At 44.3% G+C, this 13,322-nt stretch overlaps 1 protein-coding gene across 3 annotated transcripts in view; it reads right to left on the bottom strand.

Moving 5' to 3' along the window:
• The window catches only part of LOC135385449 (histone acetyltransferase KAT7-like), a 51,250-nt gene that overhangs the window by 16,864 nt on the left and 21,064 nt on the right, over positions 1–13,322 (bottom strand). For 2 of the 3 annotated variants that reach the window (XM_064614766.1, XM_064614768.1), the window contains exons 10-14: positions 7,857–7,939; positions 6,932–7,012; positions 6,747–6,856; positions 2,789–2,882; positions 845–1,030 (exon numbers count right to left, since the gene is read on the bottom strand). In XM_064614766.1, coding sequence (XP_064470836.1) covers positions 845–1,030; positions 2,789–2,882; positions 6,747–6,856; positions 6,932–7,012; positions 7,857–7,939 — 554 coding nt within the window. The remainder of the gene's footprint in view (positions 1–844; positions 1,031–2,788; positions 2,883–6,746; positions 6,857–6,931; positions 7,013–7,856; positions 7,940–13,322) is intronic. The other variant, XM_064614767.1, reaches the window with a different exon arrangement.

Genomic DNA, 13,322 nt, shown 5'->3' with positions numbered 1-13,322 from the left:
CGAAAAGAAAAATGACATTCTTATCTGCGATTTATGAACGTTCTGTTTGTTGCCTCAGAAAGGACGTCCAGGCAAAACTTATTTGTACGCTTCTGAGTTGCACCGTAAGTGCGGAGATGAGCTTTGTGCTCTGCAAAACTTGCATGGTAGTATTAAAGAATAAGAGTGCTGTTCGTATTTTTAAGGCAGTTTTATGAGACAACGACATACACAAGCGTTGACTAATGATGTTGTCAGTGGCACAATGGTGGTAGTGGCGAATGTGGTGAGTGGCGACAGTGGCATGCAACGACCTCGATGTGTAATGTAGGTTTCCGTCTACAGTTTCACTTGTTTTCAGCGCAGCGATCAGACTTCCACAGAAAATATGCTAAGAATGCTAGAAAATATGCCTTGCGCATGCAGCTGTACACATCATAAGTCCCCAAACATATCTGGAGGAACCTCTATTAATTCAAACTTCTGTAATTCGAGCAAAAATCTGCAGCTTCCCGAAGTTTGAAGTGTGAATTAACAAGAGCCTACTGCAACCAGTGATAAACCCCACCTAGTTTGTAGTGTTCCCCTTAAATGGTAAAGGTAATTTTGCTCAGCTCATTGGATACTTAGTTAGGGTTCAGATATCCTGAGACAGACGTCCTAGAAGTTCCACAGGAGTCATTGTGTTGCAGGAGTGAGGTTGTGAAAAATGTGTACATGTGCTGAGGAACTGTGCTGAGAAGCACAATTTCAGCTATATAGCATAAGTGCATAAGACTTTGTCACAGATAGGGTATGGGGTCTTGGAACTTGAATTTGCCTTCGAGAATGAAAGAAACCATTCCGCAAAATAATTTTTACTCACCAGGTGCCGTTGCAGGATGATAGGACTATGAATATATTTGAGACAGAATTCGCAGAGATACAGCTTTGGTAGCCCCTGGTATTCTTCTGGATACGGGGAACTATACCACACGTCCATCTCGTAGCAGCCCATTTCCAAAGTGTGGATGCCCAAATTCTTGCTTCGAGGTGTTTTTATGGTTTCCTGCTGTGTAAACAAGGACAGAAGACACGGTGGTGAACCAAAACACGTGCCACACTGGCCTGGTTTTACAAACACTGGTTAACTTTGAACCAAGATCGAGGGTTGTTAACACTGTTTTTTTTCTTTTACAAAGGTTTAGTTAGTGCGGTGATGAATATTTCACTGACAATAACCCCCTTTAGTGAAGCGGAGTTAAGTGTTAAATTCAAGTTTAGGGTTTTTAGTTTAATTCAAGTTTTTAGTTTATTCAATTTCGGTTCAAATGTTAACCGGCGTCGGTGAAACCAGGCAGGTGCAGTCACAGGCTTATTTGCTTGGGTTCCAAAAATTCAGCCCTTTTTAATGTTCAGGCAACATCATTGGTTCAATCCAGCTCTCCATAGAAACCATGTATTTTCCCACCCAACATCTCGTACCATTTCTTGAAGGGCAGCTCGAGTTTCTGTACACTATTTTGGACTGAACTTGACTGATCTTTGTGAGTGTATGTCTCCTGGAAAGCCACAACAAACACTGGATGTGCCAATGAAGATCATGCTCAGAAACCTGATACAGGAGGAGCTCACATACGTGTGATCAACTTCTTCACCTCAAACACATAATGCCAATGAATTTCAGGGTATGGCAAAATAGGCAGTTAAAATATCACCCCTGACATCAAGTAACGAAGATAACAAGCAGCTGTCATGCTGCATACAGACATACATTAGGATGTGACAACAGTTCAAACTTCTACAATCTCCATATTCACTTTTCCATGGCGTTTGCAACTCAATCAATAGTGTCCTCAGGCGCGTCGGCAATGCATATACGTGACTGCATCTACAGAGGCTTCGGTTGGATAAACGACATGGCAAAGTGAAATGTTCTGAGCTATTACACAGCTGTAGGCTCAAAGGTGCAAATGGTAAAACGTGGGCGCAAGCACATTAATTTGGAGGGATGTTCTTCCATTAATATCAGTATTTATTTTCACAATTCTGTTATTAAAACTGTAAACAAGGTATGGGAAGGTCACAGACGTGCACAACCATGGTCTCTGCTTACCATAGGACAACTTATTGGTACAGTGCAAGCAGCATACAGCTAAATAAACTGACAGAAGAGCCAAGCAATTGGATCCATCCTGCATGTTTTCTTGCAGAAACAGCTACATTCTTTTCTTTTTTCGTTTCAACTGTGCTGCACAATTTGTACCCCACCACTGCTTGTCTGTTGTGCTGGTTCCTTCTGCTTACTCATGTGTGTTTGGCTGGTTAAGGTAAACCTGCAACAAATACTAGCCACCAAAAGTGTGATGACATCCACCAGTAGTTCGGCTTCGTTATCTTACAGCTTTGGATTTCGTTTTGGTTTCCCCCCCCTCCTCTCTAAAGGAGAAGTCAGAACCCTTTATAAGCTTTCTGCACATGATAGAAGGTTCTATCCTTACAAACAAAGTGAGAATAGACAGACGTCAGAAAAACAGCAACTGAAATGGTATTGACAGTTCATGACTATGCTCAGCTGTACATATCTGGACATTCAGCAGAGTGATAAAATTTAGAGCAGGTTAGCTCATCAGTCTCTCATAATACAGTGCAAGTGTTTCATAAATGACTACCAGGGTGAAGCAGCATAATACTGAATTACCAGCTTTGTGTGCATCTCAATTTCAGGCAAACCATTGCACGTTCTGGTCACTCTGTATGCAAGCAAGTCTGAATGTGTGTTTCAGTCTACCTCCTGCAACTGCAGCAAAAAGGAAAACATAACACTTACTGCTAGCTCTGCGGCTTTAGCCTGAGCTTCGCGGAACATTTGCAGGTCATAGACCGGTGTCATGTTGTTCAGGTTTGGTTCACGCTCACCGTCTCTGTAAAGAAAATGCCACACCATCATAGTTCAGTCACCCCAGAAAGCATACTATTTTCCTAGTCAATGCAACTGTCCAATAAAAAAAAATTTCCAGGCATGTCAGAGAAAAGTTGCACATCTTTCGTATTTCAGGCAAACGACGCACCCTGAAATTGTGAGCATTGTGCATCTGAAAAATACACACCCAACATGCTAACACGGGACACCTGCTAGACAGACTTCGGCATCCACCTATCCAGGGGGATGTACCACGTTTATAACCAACATGAAATGAGTATAACCAACATCAAACTTTTCGCCTTGGTATGGAATCGATCAGAAGTGTTCCACTGAGCATATAAATGCATGTTTTGCCCACAGTGGCATATTTCGCATGAAAGTGCATGAAAAGTGCATACTTTGCCATATTTTCAAGTGTGAGAGCTAACTTCTTCTCGTTTCATGGATGATATTGCTGGTTCCGGGATGGCACTGAGTCATCTTTTGCGAAAATTCTGGTCAGAATCAAATATTTTCCACGTTTAGGTGTTGAGCCCTGGCTGCTCCATCCTTCACTGTGTGCTTGGCCGATGGGCTGTACTTCACCTTCGCCACATTACCAATACGAAGGTGGGTACTGTTCTCATTTTAATCGGTATGATGCAGTGCTGAATGCAAAGCCACGACGAACGTGCGCAACACAAAAAACACGAACATAGATGTATGCTCGTGTTTTTCGTGTTGCCCATGCTGGGGCTTGTTTTGTCGTGGGTTTCGTCCACCAGCTAGTCTGCGTTTACGCTGTTTTATCAATCACGAACAGAAAGCCTTCAGCTCCATGGTTTGTATATGTGGCGCGAGTGTTCTTTCTTGTGTGCTGCAGAAAGAAGGTGGCTTTATGTTACCGTGTTATCCCTACTAAAACACTCAATTTTTTAAAATAGACATTGCTTTCTTACTAAGAACAATGAAAAACATTGCATATATTGAGGACTTTTGCTGCATATTTCAAAGATTTTAAGTGCACAGTTACATGCATATTTCGGCAGTTTTTAGTACATATTTATCTGCACTCTGCCCATCGCAGTTCGAGGACTGTTTGTTGTTAGCTTATTTCTGTTTTTAATTCGCAGTAGCACAAATATTGTACAGTGCAATCCCATTAATTCAAAATCTCTTAATTCAATCTCCTGGATAATTCGCTTTCGCTTTCGAATAACTTACGCTAAGGTCCCGGCAAAGCCATGTGTATTTCAATGGAGGAAACGTCCAGTAATTTGAACATATGAATGCGTGCAACAGTTTATTCGAACGAGATTGCCTATGCATCAGCTCAGAATCGTTGACTGCGTGCCAGTTGGTACGCTACTGGTGTGTCAGGAACACCTTCACTTATTAGATGTTAAGCTTACTTATTAGTACTTATACAAGGGTGGTTCCATAAGTTTCCGGCCCAAGGTAGAAAATGCAAATGTGACGCGCAAAAACGCGCGAATTTGCAAATGTGATTAAGGACGCATGGCGCCAACTGTTGGAGGGCATCAGCACCACCCTCATCCCTCTCCATGCTTTTGTCGGTTGGAGAGTGGCATTTCAAACAGCCAGGGTGCACTCTTCAGTTAAAATGGAAAAAATCGAGTACCGTGCTGTGATAAAATTATTGACAAAAGAGAGACTTTCGCCTAAAGAAATTAAAGCATGACCTGACAACGTGTACAGGGAAGCCTCTCCGTCGTACACAACGGTAAAAGACTGGGCTAAGCAGTTTCGACTGGGGCGAGAGTTCATTGAAGATGACCCACGCGATGGTCGTCCAGTGGAAGTGGTGACACAAGAAAAATTTGGAAGTGCTGAGCGACAGGCGTCTGAAGGTGAAGGAAAATCAGTTCAAAAGCAACAGCGCGTCGTCTGTGCCAAAGAGTTTTTGGAGCTCTGTCAAGAGAACGAAGAAGAAATATTGAAGTCAATTGTCACAGGGGATGAGACTATGGTGCTCTACTATGATCCCCTCTCAAAAAAGGAGTCAATGGAATGGCGCAAACCAGGAGAAGCACTCCCAAGAAAAGCCAAGGTCACACAATCCACAAAGAAGATCATGGCAACAATATTTTGGGATTGTCACGGGATCCTCCTCATCGACTTCAAAGAGAAGAACACCACAGTGAATGCGACTTATTATGCTAAATGCTATTATGCTGTAAATTTTGACTGGATGCCATTGATTACAATGACGATTTGAAACAAAAATTATCATTAATAAAAACCGGACTTTGTGAAGGTGGGGAGCCCCCTCTCCCGTTTAAATCCGTCTCTGCTTCTAAAGTATTTAGTTTCTTTCCCCATTTTGTCGCTAATACTGCCAACAGTAATGGCAAGCGTGCCTTTACTTCAACAAGCTTCAGCTTGCTTGTTCAGCTTCAGCAGTCGCATGGTTTGCTTCACAACTGCCTGCTTTGCCACTTTCGCAACTTTTGCTCTGCTCTGCTGCTGTATTGCGCACACAAGCACAAGCAGCCAGTCATGGCGATTGTTTACATTTGCTGCAGCCGCCCCGCCTGCCTTCTGACGTAAGCATGAAAAAGCTTATGTTGGCACTCGCCAGTAACTTACCGTAGTGATCACTGCATCAAATCGGAAGTACTCTACACACTTGCAAACGCTCATAACTGTTTAATTGGGTACGGTTTGCTCTGGCTGGGTTATATACAGTTGAACCCTTATATGATGAATTTGTAAATACTGGTTCTTTGTTTCGTTAAATAGAGAAATTCGTCAAATGTAACAGGCCAAGTGAAACAAAGATGGCCGCCGCCACTACCTGCACCGTGCATAATGCAAAACGCCATTTGTCATAAAACAGGTACCAAACTATGAAGAGCACAAAATATCAAGCTTTATTAATCACATAACACACTAGGTAACATGTAAGAGTACACCGTTGCTGGATACCGAAAAGTACAAGAAAAGGGTATACATATCACGTAAACGTTTGCGCTGATCAAACTGTGACCGGCGTCGGCGTCATGCCCATTTTACCACCATCGGCGTCAACTGCGCGAATAAAAACAAGTAAAAACCACACGAAACCGCAACCTACTGTCATCAGCATCAACAAACGCAAATCAGACCTCGTGAGAGGCCACCAATGCGCATTTTCATGTCCGAAAACAGGTACGAAGAGGCACTCGGCCTCTCTCGGCCCTTGCGCCAGTTTCGAAACTGCGTCAGTGTACCGAAAATTACCGGCGGCAGAAGCGGACATGTCTACACACTCCTTTTACAGCTTGCCTACAGCACGTGGCAACGGCAGTATCCAACAAAAACTTGCATGAGAACAACAGAGAGGAGAAGGTTTCTCCTCCTCTTCTTCGTGGTGAAGGGGAAAGACACGTGCAGAAGGCTTTCGTCGCCCAGAGACTTCGTTAAATAGAGGTGACCAAACGAATGTATTTCGTTAAATCGAGCCCAAAAATAGATTGGCGTATACAGGGGTGCATATGAGCGACGGAAATTCTTTGTTATACAGAGGATTTAGTTAAATCGACGTTCGTTATTGAGAGGTTCAGCTGTAATGCAACCATGCAAAATACACACAACAAAAAATTTCAGTTAATGATAGTCTAGTACGTTAGCAAATGCTACTAACTCTTCTGAAGGTCTTGTAAGGTTAACTGTAAACTTCTGTGCACTGAACAGCCATGTGAACGCAAAGATTGGATGATAGACCAGAGTTTCTTTAATCGTGCAATTTTTTCAGTGTTCCTACGATTACTGTATCATCTCTGTATGTACATTTCTAGTGGAAATGTCACTGTGAACTTGCTGGCCTTAGATAAAATTGTTAGATGTGTTACCTGCTTCAGAAATACAAAAGCAAGCTTACTGTGCATAGCCATTGGATCTTGATCTGCCTTTCAGAGATTCTTTCCTCTCATCCAGGAGTTTGGCAAACCTCTCATTCTGTTCAGGTGTTTGCATTAGTTGTTGGACATGCTGATGTAATAAAAACAGAGACACATCATGGATTAGGTTAGTTGAGAGGAAGACAGCACTGAAAAGCCAACTTACTGCCATCGATCGCCGTGAGCCAATTTTGCCGTAGTGCTGTTGTCTTTCAGCTTTCCGTTTCAACCTGGCTTTACACTGTTCCTGTGCGAACAAAAAATGTGTATTTTCCATCATGTCAATTTTGTGCCCCACAAAAGCTTAATGCTATCACAATCTATCTAGAGAACACAAAGAAGCAACCCCCATGGCATTTGCTTTACAACTGAAAAGCTGATCTCCAAAATGAGCTAAGACATTTCTTGCCAAACTTGATATAGGTGGCCAACAGGTGGCACCAGAGGAGTCATTCAGAAACCCGCAATGCCTCAAAGAGCTCTATGTCCGCCAAAATTACAGCAGGAAAAAACAAGGTTTGTGGTGAAATGCGTTTCGCTCCTCTTCATATCTTTCTATCAAAAAAATAACAAAAAAATGACAGGCTCGTTTTGGAAGAACAAAGTAACAATAAAATGCAAGTGAGCTGGTGTAACAAAGTTGAAGGTAGCATTTCCTTGTGCGTTCCGTCGTCTTCAAGCTCAAGCAAATGCTTGTTTCGGAACTCAACCCTTGAACAGCGACATAAAGCAAGTGAACAGTGTACTACTAGCCCTCAAACTTTAAAGCCTTATTCTCAACTGGCTCTGAAAGTCAGCTAATTCAAACTGGCATAGCAGACTTCGGAAGTGTACCAAATCCTGAACAGTGGAAGGCAAGGGACATTGAATTTTACACTGTAGAAAGCGGAAAGCAGGGATACACTTCCAAATTTCATTACTATTACAACAATAGGCAGGGAAATTTGCATGTAAAAACTTCAGACACAGTAAGACATGGCTCGCACATAGGCCGAGTCTATGTAACACGCTATCCCCTCCACGCATTTTGCCACTATATGGGCCGTTCCGAGGCTGTTGTGAGCACATGTGGCCATGATTCTATTACATACCTCACATTCTTCAGGTGTTGTGTTGTGATAAACAGGACAGCAATTGACTGTGGCATGGCTTGGAAATTTACCGCTCAAATGACCTGTAAATTAGTAAAAAGAACAGTACACTCCCATTAGCTCAAACTCCAAGGGTCCGCAGATCTGTTTGGATTAACAGAAATTCATGTAAATACATGCCAATCCAAAACGCAATCCCCTGAGATACACATGGTCATCGTCACCATCATGTTTCAGATGGCAGTGCCGCATTTCGCGTCCATCTTGTTGTCAGCGGCATCAATGCAAAGTGGATTGCAAGCGGGAGCGTGGCGAAGTGACTGTGCGAGCAACCTTGAGAAGCCATTTCCTTCACTCACACTATTACGGTATTGGTAGAGGATATGGAGACACCGAATGGGCTACCTCCAAGCGCAAAGGAATCTGCTGGTAAATAACTGAAACCGTGAAGCACCAAGACTGATTCCCATGTGAAGAAAGGCAGATAGGGACACTAAAGCTGCAAAAAATGGTTGCTATCAACCTCCAGTCGTTCTCTCTCGTCAGAGATCACGGATTTCATGTCTAATGGCCGAAGCTGTCCCGGATTACAATCTACCTTCAAGAGCAGCCCTTCTCCTGGGTTACTATACTGAAGCGAAGGATGGAATTACAAAGAGAAACAGAGCTTCTGAAGGGGTCATGGAAGGCATCTTTCACATCGGACGTGTCACATGGGAGTCAAAGTGAGCGGCTCCACACCTTGTCTGGAAATACTGTTGCAACTTGTGCACAAATTTCAAGCGATGTTAACAGAGTCTCGCTCCAAGAAATGGCTGCAAGCGCAAATTACTGATTACTTTCAACCCTAACTTGCTTCATAATTTATTTAAATAAATTTTTGTGAACATATGTGAATAATGTATATTCCCCTCAAAGTCCTAACTGCCATGACGCTAGGGCAGTTTTCTTCTCCATTACACCGGTTAGGCCTTGGGAACGTAAGGTGGATAGTGGCACAGTTTGAGAGTAGTAACGATTTGAATTACATCAAAATCATCTCAGTGCAGCATAAAGTGGAACCGGTACTGTGAATGTACAGTGAAAGCTCGTTAAAGTGAATCCTGCAGGGCCAAGAAAAAAGTTCAAGTTAAACGAAGCTCGAACTAACAAAAGACAAACAAACAGACACGCGAGGCCATGAGTGCACGAGGAACAGTAAAAAAATTTTGTTGCGAAATAAATCAGTTATTAACTTTTCCCTTTGACTGTTAAAACAAAGCACAGTCAAGCTTTGTTCAAGTGGACATATGTGCCATAGTGACCTTCCACCAAGCTGCAGAAAAGGCGCGTGACGTTCGGTGCAGCCATGACCTCCATTTTTAACGGCCGCACTGGCACCGCCTCCCCTTCCTCATTCCTGTCGCTGTCCGCAGGTTCATCTTTGGCGGCTGTGTCTCTGACAGAGATCTCCACAATTATCGTCTTGTCCGTTAAAATACCGCAAACCGCTGCCGAACCGCCTGTGTCAATGAAGTCTGCGAAGCAAACATCTTGGAGCACATCACTCTTCTGCCTTGAGGTCGGATTCCTGCAGGCTGTCTATCTTCATCCACACTTGCGCGACTTGGGGCAAGAAATCCACAGTGGCGAAAAACGTTCGCAATCGTTGCTGGAGTGACCTGTTTCCACGCGCACACCAGCATGTGCAACACAGTGAGCACTACCGCTGCACTAGATACTTCCCTTGTGAACTAATAGCAGACATTATGCCCGTGAAACAGCAACGCAGGCAAGATTCCGAAAAGAGACAAACGGACTTCCTGAAAGAAGGGGAGAGGAGAAGTTGGAATTTGGTGGCGTCTGCTGATTGGGAGAAAGCAGGAGAGGGCCTACTAGCTTGGCATAGCCAGGCACCAAGCCGCGAAGAGCCGGGGAAAGCTGAGGAGAACGTCTTTCCATTGTGGCGCGCAGTTCAAACCCTGGAAAGCTGCCAGAAGCAGCTCGCGGTTGCTGGCGCGCAGTTCGAACTGTCCATAGCGAAGCCGATTCCAGGGTGAATTAACGGGCTACCTTATACGTAGCGCCGGATGTTTTCGGGTTTTATTGTTTGCAGAATTCGGGGGGTAAAAATCGTGTGTTATCTGGTGAGCAGAAAAACATGGTGGAATCGGGTGAAATTTCTTTATTTGCGTATTTTTCGGGTGAAATACAGCTCGTCGTTCTTGCTCAGAATGACACAGGAACTCTACAAAATTTACATGGCTAGACCTTTGAGGCAAGTGCATCACCCTTCGAGACTTCTATGGGAATCCCCATACAGTTTTCAAATTGTTTTGCGCCGCGAAGAATTGTTTGGTTTGCATGAAGTTTGTTTTAAATGAAAGTGTGAACCAATTTCTAGGGAATAATGGTTTTGGATTTTTTACCTCTGGCTTAGAAATTTTGCCATCGTAAGAGAAAAATATTGCTATTGCTATACAAAATATCCAACGCCGCAGATAAAGAATGAAAAATAAATCGCAGGTATGTACAGTAGGATACCTCGGGACTTCGGGAGACTCGTCGACAATGAAGCTCAGTTTCGCGTCTTTCACGTCATCGCGGATCCTCTCCATGGGCTTGCCAGAAACTTCGATGAGTTGCTTACGACGAAGCTGGTGCACTCCATGCATTGTTTTGGCCGCTGGGCAGTGTTTGCGTACAAATTCTCCAAGGAAACCATCAGCCTGCTCGAGGCTTCTTCCACTCTTGGCCTGTGCGCTCACGAACTTACGAACGACACCTTCGGCATTCTTTTCTCTTTCACGCTGACGATAGCAAACTTCAAACATTGTCTGCGCACCTTTCACTTTCTTCTTTAGACTATAATGCCTTGTTGCCGATGCGAGGTGTTCCCTTATAAGATCGTAGGGCTTCTTCGCTGGATCTGACGGCAGCACCAAGTTACAGAAATGGCTCGCGAGCCCGTTTTTGTTGTCTCCCTTCTTCACTATTTCGAAATCGTTGCACTCGTTGACCCAGTCTTGAAGTCTTTTTCCTTTTACAACCCGCTCTCATGTCAAAAGACGAACGTCACGACGTTAATGCATGAAATGCATAAATGCACATGTTCAACGGCAATCGAAAGCGAAAAGGCGAGTTTCCTTCATCATGGAGTGGATGACGCGCATGCATGAGGCGCCCGCACGTGGAGGCAGCGTTCACGCATGCACAAACGTTGTGTTTGCGCAGGAGAGCCAACTTACGAGATGGGAACTGCGACGAACCATCGTAATGACCGGTAGAAATCGGGGTAAACCCGGCTGCCTGCCAGGTCGTTCGGGGGGAAATTCAGGTCAAATCGGATTTAACCCGAAAACGACCTGCTCTACTTATACAGTAGAACCTTTCTAATTCGATCTTGCTTAATTCGAAATTCTGGTTAATTGGAAGAATTGCTGCGGTGCCGTATTTGTGCGTTGCAATCTGACCACATAATTTGAAGAAAACTGGCTCGTATCCTGCTTAATTTCCTGTAAGTTTCCTGTCGAATTTCATCGTCTTTCGTCGTCTTTCAACACGTGCAATGACTATCTGCCATAAAAACCACGTGCTTGCTCCCTTGCTGACTTCCCTTTCCCAGCCGCCAATCCCGCGGCGAAAACTCCTAGCGCTTCCTTGTCAGCCAGTGTCCCAGCTGTGTTGCCATTGCGGATTATGCGAACAGGTTTTGAACTGCTTCCGTTTCGTGCTTTTGCTGAGATCCACTTCGAAGTTCACTTCTTGCCTGTGGGCTGTGGAGCCATCCCGCAGGTGAAGTACAAGACGCTGACGATGAAAGAAAAGTGGTGATCATCGCAGCCGCGAGATCTGCAACGTGCTGTAAGCTCATGTCGCTGATGCAAGCTCCGAGGAGGGCTTTGAGTCTTTCAAAGAGTATGCCAGGATAAAAGGCACAGAACAGACCTGTGCCACATGTCTCACGGGGACATCGTTCTGAACATGGCTCGCACAAATGAACAGAGTGACGACGGCAGCTGCGAGGAATCTGCACGTGCGCCGTCGTTTTCGGACGTTTGTTAAGCCAATGACACGTGCGAAGCGATATGATGGACTTCTTCGCCCATCTTGAACGAACGGTGATGTGCGATGTCATTTTCAGAAAGCTGCAGACGAAGATAAGCGAGTTCTTCGGCAAATAAATATATTTTCCGTCACCATGTGCCCAGGTTCGCTTAATTCGAACACCCGCTTAATACAAAATTTTGTCACCATCCAGACGACTTCGAATTAACGAGGTTCTACTGTACATTGATGTATATGGGAGCATAGTGGGACCATGATGACTTGTTCAAATTATCCAGAAATTCGAATTAATGAAGTGTGAATTAACAAGCTTTTACGTAGGGTTCTTCATTTTCCGGTTGTATGATTTTTCAAATTCCAGGGTGTCTAACAAACTGCAGTATTCAAATTCCCTGACTTTTCCAGGTTTTCACTGACTACTTCAAGCAAATTCCCTGACAAAAACAAAAGGGAACTTGGTGTCTGCTCCTACGTTTTGATACAGATTCCTCATAAAACAGATCATTTATGTATTAAGTATTAGAGAGGCCACCTTGCTTTTCTGCCTCAGAGCTTGTCGTACTGGCGAACTGCTACTCGCGGTAACGTTGCTGCGGCATCGCCGCTCAGCCACCGGTTGGCACTCGCGATTCGCCACGCATCATCACGGCACTTGTCTGCGATTTTCCCTGACTTCAGCTGCTTTTTGGCCAAATTCCCTGACTTTTCCAGTGACGTCAAAATTCCCTGTTTTCCAGGTTTTCCAGGTTGTTAGACAACCTGAATTCGGAAGAAAAAAATCTGGTGCTATTTACACGCGAGAATTCGGGCAGAAATCGGCCGCTACGATCTCTGTTTGATATGCCATCGGAGAATTTTCGGGCGAAACGGAAGGCATATGAAACAAGCCACTACTGTGACAGTGGGACGAGAAACAAGAATCTTTATATTTCCGCTCGGAAGTGAATGACCGCGGTATTCAAACACTTGCAGGAGCTCCACAAAAGCTTGTCGTTGAGTTCTGCAGGTGGGGATTATAAAAGGAGGGCAAATACAGTGTAGACCGCTTATAACGTGTGTCGCAGCACTGGCGAAAATCCGCACTACAGTCGAGCCCGTTTATTACGATCTCCGATAGAACAATAACTCTAATATTGCGATCGGATTGCTGGTTCCCGTCAGCTCACCCATTGAACTACATGTTAACAAAACATCGATATAACGATCACCGCGAAAGCGCTTGCTCACATATAGCGATCGGAATTCTCCCGGCAGCCGGTAAAAGGCGTGAAAATCAGAAAGCAATATTGCATCTTTTCACTGAAAACAAATTACACTGGCACTTTAAAGAGCCCCTAGCCTCCGTATGCACTAAAGTGAGATGCAATGCATTTATCCGTGCATGACTGCCGGAGATTAGATGCGTGCATTGCAAGGCAC

Source organism: Ornithodoros turicata, chromosome 2 (genome assembly GCF_037126465.1).
Source record: "Ornithodoros turicata isolate Travis chromosome 2, ASM3712646v1, whole genome shotgun sequence".
NCBI lineage: Eukaryota > Metazoa > Arthropoda > Arachnida > Ixodida > Argasidae > Ornithodoros > Ornithodoros turicata.
Note: the sequence above shows the minus strand (reverse complement) of the source record. Positions and strands in the feature narration are given on the sequence as shown.